This window comes from Cladophialophora immunda (genome assembly GCF_000835495.1).
Source record: "Cladophialophora immunda strain CBS 83496 unplaced genomic scaffold supercont1.2, whole genome shotgun sequence".
Taxonomy (NCBI): Eukaryota; Fungi; Ascomycota; class Eurotiomycetes; order Chaetothyriales; family Herpotrichiellaceae; genus Cladophialophora; species Cladophialophora immunda.
In genome coordinates, this window is record NW_015622542.1 from 146,007 (window position 1) to 163,044 (window position 17,038).

The 17,038-nt window shown below is 52.7% G+C and overlaps 6 protein-coding genes across 6 annotated transcripts; 3 read left to right on the plus strand and 3 right to left on the minus strand.

The window, feature by feature from the left end:
- The first annotated feature begins 394 nt into the window (after positions 1 to 394).
- PV07_02441 (uncharacterized protein) lies at positions 395 to 1,392 on the plus strand. Its single transcript, XM_016389051.1, has one exon. The coding sequence runs from the start codon at positions 532 to 534 to the stop codon at positions 1,009 to 1,011; it is 480 nt and encodes a 159-aa protein (XP_016250953.1). The 5' UTR covers positions 395 to 531; the 3' UTR covers positions 1,012 to 1,392.
- PV07_02442 (uncharacterized protein) lies at positions 1,368 to 3,843 on the minus strand. The gene has a single exon (XM_016389052.1). It carries the CDS (start codon positions 3,248 to 3,250, stop codon positions 1,889 to 1,891), a length of 1,362 nt encoding a protein of 453 aa, XP_016250954.1. The 5' UTR covers positions 3,251 to 3,843; the 3' UTR covers positions 1,368 to 1,888.
- Positions 3,844 to 4,206: 363 nt separating this feature from the next.
- PV07_02443 (RNA polymerase II subunit A domain phosphatase ssu72) lies at positions 4,207 to 5,712 on the plus strand. Its single transcript, XM_016389053.1, has 2 exons — positions 4,207 to 4,323; positions 4,525 to 5,712. Exon 2 carries the CDS (start codon positions 4,580 to 4,582, stop codon positions 5,573 to 5,575), a length of 996 nt encoding a protein of 331 aa, XP_016250955.1. The 5' UTR covers positions 4,207 to 4,323; positions 4,525 to 4,579; the 3' UTR covers positions 5,576 to 5,712.
- PV07_02444 (uncharacterized protein) lies at positions 5,673 to 7,101 on the minus strand. Its single transcript, XM_016389054.1, has one exon. The coding sequence runs from the start codon at positions 7,018 to 7,020 to the stop codon at positions 5,722 to 5,724; it is 1,299 nt and encodes a 432-aa protein (XP_016250956.1). The 5' UTR covers positions 7,021 to 7,101; the 3' UTR covers positions 5,673 to 5,721.
- An 81-nt stretch (positions 7,102 to 7,182) lies between these two features.
- On the minus strand, positions 7,183 to 9,554 carry PV07_02445 (inosine-5'-monophosphate dehydrogenase). Its single transcript, XM_016389055.1, has 3 exons — positions 9,246 to 9,554; positions 8,877 to 9,185; positions 7,183 to 8,677 (listed from the first exon to the last, which is right to left on the minus strand). Exons 1-3 carry the CDS (start codon positions 9,442 to 9,444, stop codon positions 7,536 to 7,538), a joined length of 1,650 nt encoding a protein of 549 aa, XP_016250957.1. The 5' UTR covers positions 9,445 to 9,554; the 3' UTR covers positions 7,183 to 7,535.
- A 210-nt stretch (positions 9,555 to 9,764) lies between these two features.
- PV07_02446 (uncharacterized protein) lies at positions 9,765 to 15,267 on the plus strand. Its single transcript, XM_016389056.1, has 2 exons — positions 9,765 to 13,758; positions 13,810 to 15,267. The coding sequence occupies exons 1-2, from the start codon at positions 9,996 to 9,998 to the stop codon at positions 14,976 to 14,978; spliced, it is 4,932 nt and encodes a 1,643-aa protein (XP_016250958.1). The 5' UTR covers positions 9,765 to 9,995; the 3' UTR covers positions 14,979 to 15,267.
- Positions 15,268 to 17,038: the final 1,771 nt, after the last annotated feature.

Consider the following 17,038-nt stretch of genomic DNA (forward strand, 5'->3'; position numbering starts at 1 on the left):
GTGGCCCGGCCCGATTAGCGACCTTCAGCCACAGCATCGGGGGAAAATGACGTCTTATCTGATTCCGCCGTCGACGATCCTAGCGATCAAAACTTCGGAGACTTCTTCGTGCCATGATTTTTCTTGTACGGCGTGGACTCGGGCGACGATGCATTTCCTAGCTGGGCAAATGGCTGCAAAGGTCCCTGCGTTAGAGGGACGGGTGAGAATGCGCACCGCCACAGTTGGAAGAGCAAGGAGCCAGAGTACATATGACGGTGCCGCTGCCCTTCGAGGGTGCGAGGATTCTTCGCCTGTCCTCTATGGCAGCTGTTCTTCAGGCCCACAGCGAGCTCAGAAGGTAAACTGCTGAAACTGCCTCGACATCACATTGTTGGTATTGACGCTGTTGAGTGTCCGAGCCCGACCACCGTCTTGCATTTCCACGAAACGGTATCGAAACCCCCTCCATTCTGTAACGCCAGACACGCAGCAAGCGTTGCAAGGGGTTATCGCTCAGATCACATCTATGTGACATAATCAGATGTTACAATGAGGATCCCACTCTTCAAGCGGCTGGTCATCACGGCCTTGAACATTCTGTTCCCGCCGCTGGCGGTCATGCTGATCACGGGGCCGAACGAAGACTTCGTCTTCAACTGCGTCATGTTCATCCTAGCCATCATCCCCTCGCACATCCACGGCTTCTACGTCTCTCTCACCTACTTTAACCGCAAGAGGAAAGTACGCAAGGGCGTATACCCGGGGAAACCCAAGCACTTGATCTGGAGCGACCGAGTCAACAACGGGGGTGCGACGAGAAGGGAAATGGAGAGACTGAGGTGCGAAAAGGAACAGGGAAAGCCTGGCCGACGAATCGGCCGGAGAGTGACAGGCTCCTCGGGCCGTTCTGGCTCCCGCAGACGAGTCGAGGACTGGGACGACGGGTACAAGGAATATGCACTGAGTCCGCAAAATAGCCGGGCTGGGAGACACAGAAGCTGCAGAAACTACCACCACGACTCGGACTAATGAGCGCAGATGGAACCCCTGTGGCAGCGGTTGCTATAGGTGTGAGAAATGGTCGCTGACGACTCCTTTTCCATGCCAATGACGGACCGCGGTCCCAGGGAGGGGGGATCTGAGCAACGGTTCGCTTGAACGGCCGACGATTGGCATGGGTGTGCATTCACATGGAGAGGCGAGTCAATGGGGGGTATGGAAGCAGTCAATTGTCTCATGGCTTTAGCGGAAACCAAAGGGATCCTTTCTTTTGAGATGGACTGCTGAGAGACCATCAACAAACGGCCTTTGGACCGTGCCGACGGACGTGTGTTCGTTACCTAGACTATACAGGGTGAAAAACAGGGCACATCAAGACTCATTCGGATTCATTGCTCAATCCCACTGGCTTCATACCGATTGGAATGTTTGTGTTTATTCTCCCTCTATTGTCATGTCTTAGTATCTATATCCCTGTGAGATGGTCTCATTTGCGATGCTAGAGAAGATCTAGAATCCAGGGTTGGCTCCTTTCGGACAACTTCAGTTCCACCCGCTATCAAGAGGGGATATCTCTCTTTGGTGCGCTGGTACGCTTCGCAGATTCATGTGTACCATAGCCTCATCTTTCGTCCGTCACATTGTGGTGGCTCATTCCAACCTGCCCGCAGTCGTGTAACATGCATGGCCGTTTGAGAGTTTGCCTTGTGGCATAATCCATGGGATATCATATCATACAACACATTAGAGAATAAAAATTTATCATGCCCTCACCCATGAAGCGCAGGCCCGGTCTAACGCGTGTCGCTGATTGCTGGTCGTGGCCATATTCTTTTCGCCGATCCGTGGCCATTCGCCTCTTCATTGAGTTGTAGGGCCGTTACAAGGGAACGACCGGAATAGGGTACTAGCTTACGTCGGTCGCCTTTTCTCGTTCCTTGTCCCTCTCCTTCGCCGAGGCATCATCGCCTTTGGTGGGCAAGGGATACGGGCTAAAATCGCGACTGCTGGTACTAAAGTTCGACTGGATCGGAGGATGCTTCTCGCCGTAGGTGCCACCATTACTGCTGGATTTGTGTGGGCCCTGTTGCTGCTGCGGAGGAAAGTCATGGTTGTTCGGTACTGGCGTATTGATTGAGCTGGGATCCGTTGACACGGGACTGACGATACTGTCCATGTTGCCATCACCCTCCAGAGTCACAGCATTCAGCCCGCGTAGCCCGCCCTCAATGTCCCTAACCAGGCGTACGAACTCTTCGGGCACTAGACCACTCTCGCCTGTCCTAGGGTCTTCAGCCACCAACCAGCCCTGACCGTGTCGATATGATACCAGAATGATCTGCCCTTCCTTCAAGGGCAATTCGTTTTGATGCTCGCTTTCGAAATCAAAGAGTGCGACAGCCTTGCCATGCATTTCCTCGTCCGGGCTGGCAATGGTGAATGAGTAGTCTTTTGAGAACCGGGCATCGTCTTCCGCATCCGAGTATTCGTCTTCGGACCCGGGGCCATCGTCGCCATAAGGGGAAAGATTGCGCTGTATCGGTTTCGCAAAGTTGGAATCTCGGTGTTGGGGTTCGTGCGGGAATCTCAGCACGTTGGTGTCATAGGTCTCGACTGCTTCGCCGGGCCCGTCTGCTTCCTCTGGATGACCAGCTGCGCTCACCACAACGCCGCGATTGGGGCCAGCTGCCCCGGGCGATCTCCCTCGCTCATTGGATTTATGCTTCTTGTGCCTGCTAGTGGTGACAATGGGGGATTGAATATCTTCATCTTCGCTATACGGTGGGCCGTCGTCTTTGAACGTCATTGCGGGTAACCGATCTCGACTAAGACCGCTGGCGTTTGTTTCTGATATCCAGGGCGGGGTTGCGGACCATTGGCCTCTGGAGTCGTCCCATGACGAGACAGCAGGATCCGACAGTCTTCGTGACTCGCTCGCCGGCGTAGAGAGACCCGATTGATTGGGAGGAGGACCGTAGTGTAAGGGATGCGTCGTCAGATACGCAAAGTCTCGGACGAGGGTATATGGTAGGCTCGAGTGGAAGGCAGGAAAGACATAGGACGTTGGCCGGGATTGCGGAAGGTAGGAACCTTTTGAATGCGTGGAAAAGGACGACATCCGTCTCTCAGCATAGGATGTTGGTCTTTGCGAACTGGTCCTCCGCGCAGTCGGGGTGGTAGTGATTAAAGGAGGTAGGCTAGGAGGAGAGGTGGTCGCCGCGGCCAACGGGGGAGACATCGCAGGTGGTGAGGCTGTGATGGTGGCCATCCTGACCGTGCAAGAAACGACGGGACCGGTCGCCAGATGTTTAGATGGCCAAGGGCGAACAGGTGTCGCAAACGAAGGACTGAATTGTTATGTCTCCTCCAAGCGCACCTATAGGCACGAGACCTAGGCAACGAGGAGTGAGCGGTGGGCGGCTAATAAGGTGTTCAGAGCACCAATGGCGGCGGTGAATCTGGAGAATTGAAGGAACAGCGCGCGCGCTTAACGAGGAGAGAGAGAGGTCGAGGACGACGAAAAGGAATGGAAAATTGGAGAGCGTCTCCAGCAGCCAGCTACGAGCGGCTGAAGGGGTCTTGATTAGAATAATGAGAAGGGAGAGGACGTCGAGTCAAGTAGTCGAGAATCAGGCGAGACCAGGACGGCGAGGGTCGAGAAAGACGCCAGATCTAAATATAGCGATGAGAGAGAGACGTGATGGGCCGAAACGCAGGGAAAAGCCCAAGTAGTATGCCCAAGGGATTAGAAGAGCAACAAAGTCAGGCGATGGCGCATCGTGGTGGTGGTGAGGAGGATGACGAGAAGAGCGCTCGTGTAAGGCGAGGCAGGACGGTCAGCGCACGCCTGGTAGAGAAGAGTTGAGAAGGAGTGAGGCAGGTGTAGGCAAATGGTCGGTAGGCAGGTAGGTATTCACACAGACCAAGTTGTCGAGATCGTGGACCTGGATCGTGAGAGGAGAATGGGTTTAACTGGCTTGACTGGCTTAACTGCTGTAACTGCTTTAACTGGGCCGCGAGCCCTGGCTCTGCCTCCAACTGGAATGGCACCTGAACGGGGGGAAGAGGCCAAGGGCAGCCTCCAACCACAGGCGGCCAGAGTCACTGCAGCCTCCCCACAGTCGCCCACTAGGCGTTTCAGATGCCGCCCAGGTTCCGCCAGGCTTCGTTCCTTCAGTTCCTCGCTTCCATGGAGAACTTTAGCCGCATCTTTGATCCAGCGCCGGGAATTCTCTGCCCTGCACACTCTCCGATCTGAATGACCTGGGCGGTGACTTCGACATACGACGTAGCCAGGACCTACATACACAGCACCAGGCTTCATCCAAGCTGTGCATCAAGGTGAGTTTGACCAGTCCAACAAATCCTTCGCATCTATTGCACCCGTTCTGTGATGATTATCTTATTGGAGCTGTCCTATTCTCTTTCTGCGGACAACCACAAATAATACGCAATTTCAAACTTCTGACTGCGCCGCCTTGGAGCCTTGTTGAACTTCTTGTCTTTCCCCACGTCTAAACAGGGCCACTGACCTGGAACAAGTAGTTATACCATGCTTGTTGTAGAGCAATAACACAACTTCTATCACTCCCGCATCATGTCTGCAGATCCTCGACGTGCTCGCCTTCAGGCGCGCACACAGACACCGCAACCTGCTCAGTCAACACCACCTCCTCCACCCTCTTCCCCTCCAGCTCCTACTTCTACGGCGACTGCTCCGACAGGACAGATTCATTCACAAATCACCTCTCCGACAGGCCTTGACGGCAGCATCGACCCTTCCATACCACCCGCCACAGCCACAGTAACGTCAACGGCCCTAGCTCCCGCTACAGCGCCATCTCCTTCCCCTGCCACTTCTTCACAAGATGAAATTCCTTTTAAACTGAAATTTTGCACGGTTTGTGCCTCCAACAACAACCGCTCGATGGAAGCACATCTACGTCTCTCTACCTCGACGCACCAATACCCTGTCATCTCCTTCGGGACTGGCAGCTACGTCCGCCTACCAGGCCCCTCCATTTCACAACCCCAGGTCTACAATTTCAACACCACCTCCTACACAAAGATGTATGAAGAGCTTAATGCGCAAGATCCGCGGCTTTATCGAAATAACGGGATATTAAACATGCTTGATCGGAATAGGAAGATTAAATGGGGACCGGAACGGTTTCACGACTGGGTTGTGGGAGCAGCCAGAATTGACGCCCTGAATCGCGGTGACAAAGGCGCGGTGGGAACGGAGGGGGGCGTGGTGGATGTGATCTTCACCTGCGAGGAGCGATGCTGGGACGCCGTGGTGGACAATCTACTCGATCGAGGAGCCCCTTTGAATAGGCCGGTTCATGTCTTCAACATCGATATTAAGGATAACCATGAAGAAGCGCTGGTTGGTGGAGGAGCAATCCTTGAACTGGCCGATAGCTTGAACGAGGCTGCCATCCAGGAGAGACAAATAAGCGGCACCCAAGGATGGGAGAATGGGACCGGGGCGGCGAGGATGAGCTTTGACGAAAAGGTTCCTGAGATTCTTGCTAGGTGGCAGGAACGCTGGCCGAATTTACCGGCATTGTGGACTCTCTCGTGGTTCTAGAAAGACGAGATGTCAGTCAGATCACAGGATGACATATTGACCCAGGGTGGTCCATCGTGTTTGATCACTTAGCGAGGCGCTGGAGGATTTCCGGTCGTGATAAAATGCCATGAATTCAGAACGCAATAACATCTCTGTATATGATTCTATATCTTACTCGCCTTTTCTATTCCCTTTTCCCTCCTTTGCCTCAAGACGTCCTTTCTCAGACCAATCTCCACGTCCCTCGGTCCCTCCTTGTTGAATTTGACGAGAACAACATACTCGTCGTCTCCCTTCAACTCCGAACCTTTCAACTCGGGACCGGGTTTATCCAGCGCAAGGACACTTCGGCCATCCTCGCCGAAGCTCATGCCAATGGGAGAAATAAACTTGTCCTTCCATGGCACCGGTTTCCCTTCCGTGTCGATCCGTCTCTTCAGAATCTCCCTCTTTCTCAGAATGTCTTCCTCGCTCTCACCGGGCCCGTCGAGTATCTCGGAGGCCAGGTAGAGGAGCAAGAACTGCGGCGGGAACAAGATGATGTCTCCACTCCGCGCCATGCTCAACCAGTCCCTCGCAGTCCTCCATTCGGGCGCCATGGTCTCGATTTGATCTGCTGTGGCGTGGACGCTGGGGTTGCCCTTCTCCGAGGGATCGACAAAGTAGATGTACATCTGTGTGGTGAACCGTTTGGGTACGTTGGGTGGTGTGACCCAGTGGGTGAAAGGGATAAGGCGGTCGGTGTCTAGGACCGCGTTGGGCGAAATGGACGAGAGCCAGGATTTGAAGGGGATCTTGCCCTTGTGCACCGCCTCGCGCCCAGCTTTCCGTACCGCCGTGCTGACGGAGAGGAGCGACTCTGCGGTTTTGGACTCGCGAGCCAACAATATCCCCGTCTCCTCGAACAGCTCCCGGATCGCGCCCGTGCGGTAGGCACTGTTTTCCAGATGCCGGTTCACATCTTTGGGATCGCTCGGGAGTTCCCCGTCGCTGGGTTCTAGGTTGCCGCCGGGAAAGACATGCGCAGAGGGAAATGCGCTGGAGGTCTGGACACGGTGGAGGAGGAGAATCTCGTTGTTGGGGGAGACGAGAATGGTGCTGGCCGAGGGAGAAGCCGGCTTGGGAGCCTTGTGCTCGCTGTAGCCTCTGACTTCGAACTTGGGCTTCTGTTTCGCGGACATGGCGGGGGTAACGTTTCTGAACCGGTTCACAAGACTACTGATCGTTTGGTAGCGGCGGGAGGCGCTGAAATGATGGACTCTGTCTAATCTCGGGCAAGATGGCTGGCAGTACTGTCTAGTGTTCGAGTATAGAGACCGGAAGGATAAACGTCTTGGTGACCGAGGGCAGGAGAACCGTTGCGGGTACAGATATGAACGACTAGAGTCTAAAAGTGGAATATAAGAGAACGAAGACGAGCTGCCCGGATATCTACATGTCGAGGCCGAGAGAAACACCAACATTTGAGGAAGATTGGATGGAAATGGGAAACGAGTGAGATATTAGACCGAGGCTGAACATGAAGAGTACTGGCCCGTGGGGGGTTTGAGTGAAGTTGGGGATCTGTTTGTGTTTGGTCTGCTGGCTGCTCGGCTTACGCTTGATACCCGCGTCACTCGTGGGATCAGACGGTGCCTTGCAGAGCCGAGAACGCGCCGAGGTCCATGCTGGCAGGGCGGACAATGTATAATAATTGTACGTCAATATGGGGCACATACATGGACCTGAGTATAGAGGACGAAACAGTTACTCGTATGTCTTTTGTCTCCCTATGACACACCGCTCCTCGAGCCGGCCTTGGGGCCAACTTTGATCTATGTATGTATCGTCAACTGTCTCTGGGTATGTCATTCCAATCATGAAAATCATGTGCAAACGTCAAACATTTGAGATGGCGTAGGTATCAAACTGCCCCCTAGCCCGTCCAACGCCCCCTTCGCCTCCGCCATGCTGGTATTCCGGCTTGATGTTGGCCTCCTCAGGAGTAGAGCTTCTTCTCGAAGCTGTCCAACCCATGCACGTTTCCTTCGGCTTGGGCACTGACTGTCCGGAGCTCAAACCGTACATTGCCGCTAGCAACCTCGTCACGAAACTCGACCAAGCTCTTGCAACCAATGTCTTGCAGAGAATGTTGTAGACCAGCTAGCAGGTAAGGCACGAATTTGGTGACAGAGCCTCGGTCCAGTACAGCTCCCGAGACGCCCTGCGCGACCAAAAGTCGATCGCCTTCTGAGAAGTAGCGCGCCGTTCCGGCATTGCTGGCCTTGGAGTTCTTACCACCTCCGCCGGCCTTTTTGTCTTCCATGGCATCGATACTGCCCATTCCCCGGTATGCTTTGACAAGCTTGCCTTCGCGGTTAATGTAAGACTGGCCAGGAGACTCAGTGGTGCCGGCAAGGAGTCCACCCATCATCACGGTTGAGGCACCCATCGCAATTCCCTTGACAATGTGGCCAACGTTCTGTATGCCTCCGTCTGCAATGCAGGGCACGCCGAATTTGGCCGCAAATGACGACACGGCATGCACAGCTGTAGCCTGAGGTCGTCCCACAGCCATAACCTCTTGTGTAATGCAGGCACTGCCACTGCCCATGCCAATTCTCAGGCCATCGGCACCAGCAGCGATGAGGTTCGCGGCTTGTTCCCGAGTCACCACGTTTCCGGCGATGACGTCAAGTAGGGGGTACTTTTCCTTGATGTACTTAACCATGTCGACTTGATACATGCTGTTGCCTTGACTGCTATCCAGAATCACGATATCCAGCCCAGCTTCAACCAACTTCTGCAATCGGATCTTATCCTCGGGTCTAGTGCCAATCGCCGCAGCGGCAATCAGTTGCTTGGAATGGGGTAGTTTAGAGGCAAGAGGGTAGTTGAGGTTCTTTAAAAGGTCGGATCGGGACAGGAGGGACACCAGGTTACCGCTTGCGTCGACGATGGGCAATTTGCCTTTCCTTGACTGGCGGAGGACATCATTCGCCTCGGCCAAGGTAGTACCAGCTGGTGCAGTGATCAGATCTTTCGACATGACCTCTGTGACCAAGTCGTCGGGACGGGGATGGAACTGAATATCGCGAGTGGTAATGATGCCAATAAGCTTGGACTTGAGCTGCCCATTTTCTACTCTTGCTGTCAGCTGCTGTGCACTCCAAATCTTCAAGACAAATGGCAGAAGCAGCGTAGTTCTCAGACAGAAATCTCCATAATTCCCCATTGCAAGTTCATGCTGCGGATGAACGAAAGTTTAAAAGGGTAAATAGTTTTGGACATCATCGAAAGAAAGGGGTGTGGTGACCACTGATGGTCCTGGAAGACATACCTGTGACTGGGAATCCGCCAAACCCCCACTTCTCTTTCAGTTCTTTCGCTTCCCCAACGGTCGTCTTGGGGCTGAGAACAATGGGATCGGAGATAAAACCGTTTTCGTATCTCTTGACCTTGCGAACCATATCCGCCTGCTCCTCAGCGGAGCAGTTATGGTGGATGATACCGAGACCGCCCAGCAAAGCCATATGGATAGCCATCGAATCTTCTGTAACAGTGTCCATAGGTGAGGAAAGAAGCGGAGTCTTCAAAGAGATTCGTTTGGTGATGGGGGAATCGAGGGTGACCTCTGACGCAGGGAAGCCTGTTCAGGGGTGTTAGAACTATGACATCTAAGCGACGAAAATTCAGGTGGGTACAATACCAATATATCCAGGCAAAATGAGGAAGTCATTATAGGTCAGAGCACCGTTTTTGTTCGAGTCCAGAAGCGTCTTGATGTCGAGGCCATCGCGAGTGTCGTAGTCGGACTCGAGAACTTGGAGGGCTGTCCGATAGTCCAGTTTCTCCCCTTTACGCGTAACAGGGGCGCCGTTGGCGATATCTCCGTTCGCGATCGGCATGTTGTCAGTAGGTTTGTGAGGAGCTTTTACAGCAGAGGAGTAAGACAGTTGGGCTGCTGGGGTCAGGGAGGGCCTTTCCAAGGAAAGGGAAAAATTTCAGAAGGTCTTGAATCGGAAAGGGATTTTTGAGTGAAAAGGCGGAGAGCGGTGGCCCCTGCACAGCCAATAGTCTTTGTGTGCGGCCCTGACCAATCACCGCTGCAGCTCCTCAACGTTCTTGGCACCTCCGTGTCCCGCCATCCTCTTTGGGCCTGAATGTAAACAAAGCGATAAGTGAGAAACTGTAGGCTTTATTTTCTGCCCTCAACTCACCGAATTCGGTACAAAGTAATCAGAGCGCTTGCCAATCCATTGCTGCTGCCTATCCTCCTATCTCTACTACTTGACACGCTTTGGATATCTGAAGGCTTCACTTTGAAATTATCTGATGCGGCGCCCATTGACGAGCTGAATGACACCTTGCGCAGACAGTTGAGGATGCGACGAAAGCCTCGGGAACGATCAAATCCACAGCTCCTCTACGTTGACCCTGTGTCTGAACTCTTTCCGGGATGTCGCACTACGCCCTTCGCCGGACACAAACAGACAACCAATTCGGGTTTCCTCAACGACAGACCTCAGCAGCTTCCACTGCTTCTTCAGCCTACTCTGGAGCATCTAGTGCTTTTCTCCCAAGTCGTACAAGCACTGTCACTTCTACCAACTCTAGTATCTATTCAAGAGGCTCTCCCGGTCACAAGCGAGCGAACACTACCATAGAGGAGATGACGCCGGCCAGGAATTATGGTGGAAGCAGTAGCGTGGAAAACAGTCCTGATCATGTATATCGCAACATCCGCCAGAGCCTGCGTCCACTCCCTCAAGCTCCATCGCCGACCTCGACACCCAATGCCCGCCGTCCGAGTCCCTACCACGTGCGAGCACACACCATCGACCGCTTCCCTCAAACTTCCTCCGAGGATCCTTTCGTGGACAAGCATCTACATGAGCATCATCAAGAGATGCATCAAGCCAAGACCCACACTCACCAAAGCCTAGTAAATCCACATACGAACACCTTCAAAGCCCCTGACCTCCGGGAACTGCAGAAATCGTCTACGACCTATCTGAAAACCTTGTCAAAATTTGCCCAAAACGGTGATGCCGAAGAATTTGGGATCTCGGCTCCTAGTCAGTCCGTCACTGGGCTTCATAATCGGAGACAGTTGAAACGCACAGATTCTGTTGCAGCAGGCGCTCGGTCGGTGGCTAAGAGTTACGGCTGGGGTGAAAGAAACTGGATGGACAAACAACGACAATTTCTGCAGGCTTACGAATATCTCTGTCATATTGGTGAAGCCAAAGAATGGATCGAAGACATCATCAACAAACCGATCCCGCCTATTGTGCAACTAGAAGAGGCTCTACGCGACGGAGTTACTCTAGCAGAAATAGTTCAGGCATTCCATCCCGACCAAGTCCTAAGGATCTTCCGCAATCCGAAATTGCAGTTCAAACACTCAGACAATATTGTCTTGTTTTTCCGGTTTCTGGAGGATGTAGGTCTACCGGACCTGTTTCGCTTCGAGTTGATTGATCTCTACGAGAAGAAAAACATACCGAAAGTGATCTACTGCATTCACGCCTTGTCGTGGCTCCTCTACCGCAAAGGCATGGTTGACTTCCGAATCGGAAACCTGGTTGGTCAGCTTGAATTCGAGCACCATGAGCTGGAACAGACACAACGAGGCCTCGACAAAGCTGGGGTCAGCATGCCTAGTTTTTCAGGAATGGGCGCTAGCTTTGGTGAGCCTGAGCCGGAACCTGAGCCAGTAGAGACCGAAGATGAAAGAATAGACAGAGAACTGCATGAGCAAGAAGACGTCATCTCAGACTTTCAAAATCAAGTCCGAGGTGCTTTGGTCAGATTGCGACTGGGGGATGTGATGCAAAGACTTTGGGACGCAGAAGATTTCATCGTCGACATTCAATCACGCGTTCGTGGTGACTGGACAAGACAAATTGCCGACTACAGGCTCAATATGCAACGTTTCGCCACAAATATCCAGGCTGCTACTCGCGGGTTTCTGGTAAGATCGCGACAGAAGAAGAAGGCTCAGCAGTGGAGGTCGAGAGAAAAGGATGTGCTCAAGCTTCAAAGCCTCTTCAGGGCAGGCCAAATCCGGACTCAAACGCGTGCCATCAAGTCACGAGTGCAAACTCATGAGACTGGTATTCGCAATCTGCAAGCCGCCATTCGAGGAGCACTCTCTAGGCGAGACGCTTTTGATCAGTACGAAGCCACCAGGACAGCCGAAAAAGAAGTCATATTGCTGCAAGCCGTTATTCGCGGAATGCTCGCAAGACTTGGACTTCAAGACGATCACGAATTGCTAGAAAAGGAAAGCTATGCGATCACACAGATCCAAGCCGGAGCAAGGTCATTGCTTGCAAGGATACATCAAAACAAGATCCGGCAAGTACTATTCAACTCGTCTCCGGCATGGGCCTCCTTGCAAGCCACGGTCCGAGCGGGTCGAGTCCGTAACAAACTCGCCAACCTGAAGCAGTCCTTGAGATCGCAATCAGCGTCCATCAGCAATTTTCAGGCAATCCTCCGAGGCGCAAATGCACGGGAAGCTTTCAGCTCGCTTAAGCTTTCTCTGCTACAGCAATCAACTAGAATTATACCTCTGCAAGCTGCAATCCGCAGCTTCACAGTGCGGAATCAATTGCAAGAGCAGCAACGAGAACTGGAACGACATGCGCCCGAGTTCATCCAACTTCAAGCACTTTCTCGGGGAGCACTTCTGCGTATCCAGACCGGAGAATTGCTTACAGACCTTGGTGAGACTCAGGACAAAGTAGTTCAACTACAAGCTCTGATTCGTGCTATGCTCTGCCGTGGTCAGGTTGGAGACTTGCTAAGTGAGTTGGAAACACATGATGAATCTATCACCGAATTGCAGGCCCTTATGAGAGCAGCTGCTATCCGATCCCAATTTGCAGAGAAGAAGCGTTACTTCAAGGAAAACATGGAAAAAGTCATCAAGATTCAGAGTGTTGTTCGAGCCAAGATCCAGGGAAAGGCATATAAGAGCCTCACTGCCGGAAAGAACCCTCCTGTTGGAACCCTGAAAGGCTTCGTACATCTTCTGAACGACAGTGATTTCGACTTTGAAGAAGAGGTGGAATTCGAACGACTTCGCAAGACTGTGGTCCAGCACGTCCGGCAGAACGAACTTGCAGATCAGTACATCACGCAGCTGGACATCAAAATTGCTCTCCTGGTCAAGAACAAAATCACGCTGGATGAAGTTGTCAAGCACCAACGACATTTTGGCGGTCATGTCGGTGCTCTCCTCCCCAACTCAGACATTGCGTCGAAGGATCCATTCGACCTAAAGGCGCTCAACAAGACCTCGCGCCGAAAATTGGAGCATTATCAGGAACTCTTTTTCCTGCTTCAGACTCAGCCTCAGTATCTCTCTAGACTGTTGAGACGCATTAGGGAGCAGGCTACCGCCGAAAAGGAGTGTGACCGGGTCAAACATCTAGTCATGGGCATCTTCGGCTACGCTCAAAAGCGAAGGGAAGAATATTATCTCGTCAAACTGATTGCTCGGTCCATCAAAGAAGAAGTCGACTGCTCCGCTTCTCTTCAAGACTATCTCCGAACTAATTCTTTTTCCAACAAGTTGTTTGGAGCCTACAGCAAATCTCCCCGAGACAGGAAGTTCTTGAGAGACATTCTCGGACCCCTTGTCAAAGAGAGTATAATTGACAACGCTGCGCTCGATCTTGAAAGTGACCCTCTGCAAATCTACGTCTCTGCCATCAACAACGAAGAACTGAGAACAGGCCGACGAAGCCAGAGAGATCCAAACGTACCAAGAGAGGTGGCCATTCGAGATCCGGAGACCCGAGCAACGTTTATTGCACACATGCAGGATCTGCGAGATATAACAGATCAATTCTTCCTTTGCCTAGAGGACTGTCTGCATCGGATGCCCTTTGGCGTTCGGTGCGTTGTCCAACAGACATACGAGCATCTCGTTGCACGATTTCCTGGCGAAGAATCCGATTTTGTGCTTCAGCTCGTGGGCCAGTGGCTATGGCGTCTCTACCTCCAACCTGCTCTCCTGGAGCCAGAGAAGTTTGGTGTCGCTGATCGAGCGATGACGCAAGAACAAAAAAGGAACCTTGGGGAGATAGCAAAGGTCTTGAACCAAGCCGCCTCAGGTCGTGAGTTTGGCGGTGATAATGTCTATCTCCAACCCTTGAACAACTACGTGCGCGAGTCTATCGGACGATTCGCGGCCATCTGGAGTCATGGTAAGTAGATTAGAGCAGGTCTCAAGTTCTTCAAGCTAACATTTTGGGCAGTAATATCAATTCCACCAGCAGAGGAACATTATGACATTGACGAGTTCAACGACCTTTATGCGAAGACGAAACCGACCTTGTACATCAAGATGGCCGACATCTTCTCCATTCACAAGCTGTTGTCTCAAGAGATTAGTTCGATTTGTCCAAATCAGGACGATGTTCTCCGCGACATCCTGAGGGAATTGGGTAGCGTCCAAAGCAATGAAAGCGAACTCAGGGGTGTGAGCTCCAGCGAGATCAGTCTGACACTAAGCCCCAAATTATTAGACTCGGAAGATCCAGATTCAGATGTCAAGACCCTATTGACCGAGACCAAACGATGCGTGCTCTATATTATCCGGATCCAGTCGGGTGCCAATCTCCTCGAGATATTGGTCAAGCCAATCGCACCAGAAGATGAAGAGAAATGGGAGACTTTGGTCAACGACGAACTCCGCGCTGGCAACGGACGGCGTGGTGCTTATACCGACGTCCACAACCATCTCGACATCAGCACCCTATCATACCCGGACCTCAAGCGCGTTGCTTTGGAAAATATCTTGCAGCTAGAGTCCATTGGTCGCCTGACGCGGTCGAACCAGTACCAGGACCTGCTCAACGCCATTGCTATTGACATCCGAACCAAACACCGGCGACGACTGCAACGACAGCGTGAACTCGAGAACGTGAAGACCACTCTTGCACGACTTAATGAGCAAGCACTGTATCTCGAGCAGCAGCTGAAGACCTACAATGACTACATTGAACAAGCCATGGTGACTCTGCAGAACAAGAAGAGCAAGAAAAAGTTCGTGATGCCCTTCAGCAAGCAGTGGGAGCACGAACGCGAGCTGCAGCGATCTGGACGGTCCTTCAAATTTGGTTCGTACAAGTACTCGGCCCGGACTCTGGCGGACAAGGGTGTGCTCGTCCACTGGCGCGGCTACAGTGAACGGCAATGGGACCGGGTGGATTTGACCTTCTCCTCGAACGAAGTCGGTGTTTTCACCATTGACGGCAGCTCGGGGAACATGATGATCCCGGGAGCCAACGCTCAGGTGCCGCTCGACGACCTTTTACAGGCGCAGTTCAACAACACGCAATTCATGGAGTTCTTTGAAGGAGCTCTGCGGGTCAATGTCAACTTGTTCTTGCATCTGATTATGAAGAAGTTTTATAATGAATGAGTGATGATTGCACGCGCATGCATTCCTACCAAATCCGGGCGAGTCGAATTGGGCGCTTCTTGATGGAGGTCTTGTTGGAAAGTGGTGAAGGGCCGCAAGAGCAGTGATATGTGGTAACTGATATTGTTGTAGGCAATAGAATTTGGTTCAGCCTTGTCAGTGTGCCACAGCCTTGTTGTGACCCCGTGCGGCTATCTTGCAGTCATATGAGCATAGAAGAAGAAGCTATTCAACACAGTAATCGGCTGCCCAAGCCTGTCCTGAGAATCAATAGACTCTTGAAGACCCCTTTTCCACTTTTATCTTCGGAGCTGAACATAAAGGCTGCCTCCTACCAAGCAGCTCCTTATCTGAAATGCTCGACCCGGCAGAAACAAATGGCGCAACTCGTGCACTTTTCCGGCCCAAGGCTCGCGTAAAGATGCACTCGCTTCGTCATGCATTGTGACCAGTGCCACTCAGTGTAATCCGATTCATCCCGCGGAACCCGCCCTCTACGACCCAAGGTAACAGAGATTGTACGTATCGCTAGAGCGAGGGAACGACGAAGCGCGAACAAAACGTCCGAGGCACGGCCGCTTGTACAACCACGTCTGCCCTTCCGCCCCCCTTTTGCGCCGGTATCCCTGGGGTTCCTTGAGCTATGTGGCAGTAGCTTCAGTTGACCCGCAGAGCAGACAGCCGGGCATCCGATCTGAGCGTGGGAGGAAGATTCGGTCAGATTGAATCCGTGCTTGAGGGCGGCTGGCAAGTTCGGGCAAAAGTACAACCGTGCTGCGAACATTGCACAGATCGTCAGTGCGGACCTGTGTGGGGAGGAGAATGTGCCCGCCTCGTTCGTTTTCCGACCAAAAAGGTGGGAGAGAGGTGACGAAAACACTGCGACGCCCATCAGCACTTACACCAGGGAGCAATGCTTCGTGGTGATGACCATGGCAGACAGGCACAACGCGGCCAAGGGAGGGTATACTTTGCGCACGTCCGGCGATGGGACCCTGACCTGCCTCCAACTGTCATTTGCACTACTCGGTGCTGAGGCGAGGTCTTCAAACGTCGAGCCGTGTGATCATGCTGGAAACAGTCAAGGAAGACCCGCTGCCGCGTCCGGTCGATGTATCAACAGGGTATAATAGGGTTGGCCAAGCGATGATCAGTACCGGCGCAGAGAAAGAGGTTTACAAACCCCAGCAAGGCGCTTTTTCTACAATCGTTGCGATTGAAAACTTCCGTGTTGGCGCTTTGAAAGCCAACTTTTGCTTGGACCAATCTACCTGTTCCTCTGTAATACCTCGTCAAATCAGCCCAATCAGGACCAGCTATCGTTTCCGAATCAAGGGTTTTGGGGAGGTTCAGGATTGTTTCGAGATCAAGGGAAGGGGACCATGACGCCGAGCAAGTTGTTCAGCTGGAGAACGACGGCTTCGCCGAGGTCACCTACGAGGTACGGAGTATACGCGAGTTGCATACCGCAGATGCTCATCGGTGGGCGGACGGCTTTAGGGGGTTCCCTGAGAGGAATAATGACCTATAGCGACCCCCTGCAAGGAGTTGGGGAATGCTGATCGACGACATTTTCAGGGCCCGTCCTCGCCGTACGACACTGTAGATCTCAGCCTGATTTGTGACAGAAGCTTACTCGAAGCATACCAGTGATGAGCGTCGGGTCCGTGCCTTGGGGCAATTCAGCCGTTCTCGCCTCGAAGGGCAGGAATCGCAAATTATCATGCCGACCCCCCCTTTTGGAGATTGGGGACTTTTCTCGATCTGAGGAATTGTTTTCCGGAGATTTTAATCTTTCCGCTGTGGTTAACTCTGGATAATAGGCGCGGAAATGCAAGGTACGAGGAACAAGTGCCAGAATGGGGGAGCCAACTCGGCACAGGGCCCACAACCCATCGCTGTGCTCGTTGCCGGCGTAACCACTTCAAAGGCGAGATGGAGTTGGACGAGTTGGGACAAGTTCAGGAACAAGTCTTGGATCTGTCATGCGACGAGATGCGACTTGCACCACGTGTGAACTAATTTGGGATCCATCGCAAGGGCAAGCCGCAACAGGCCAT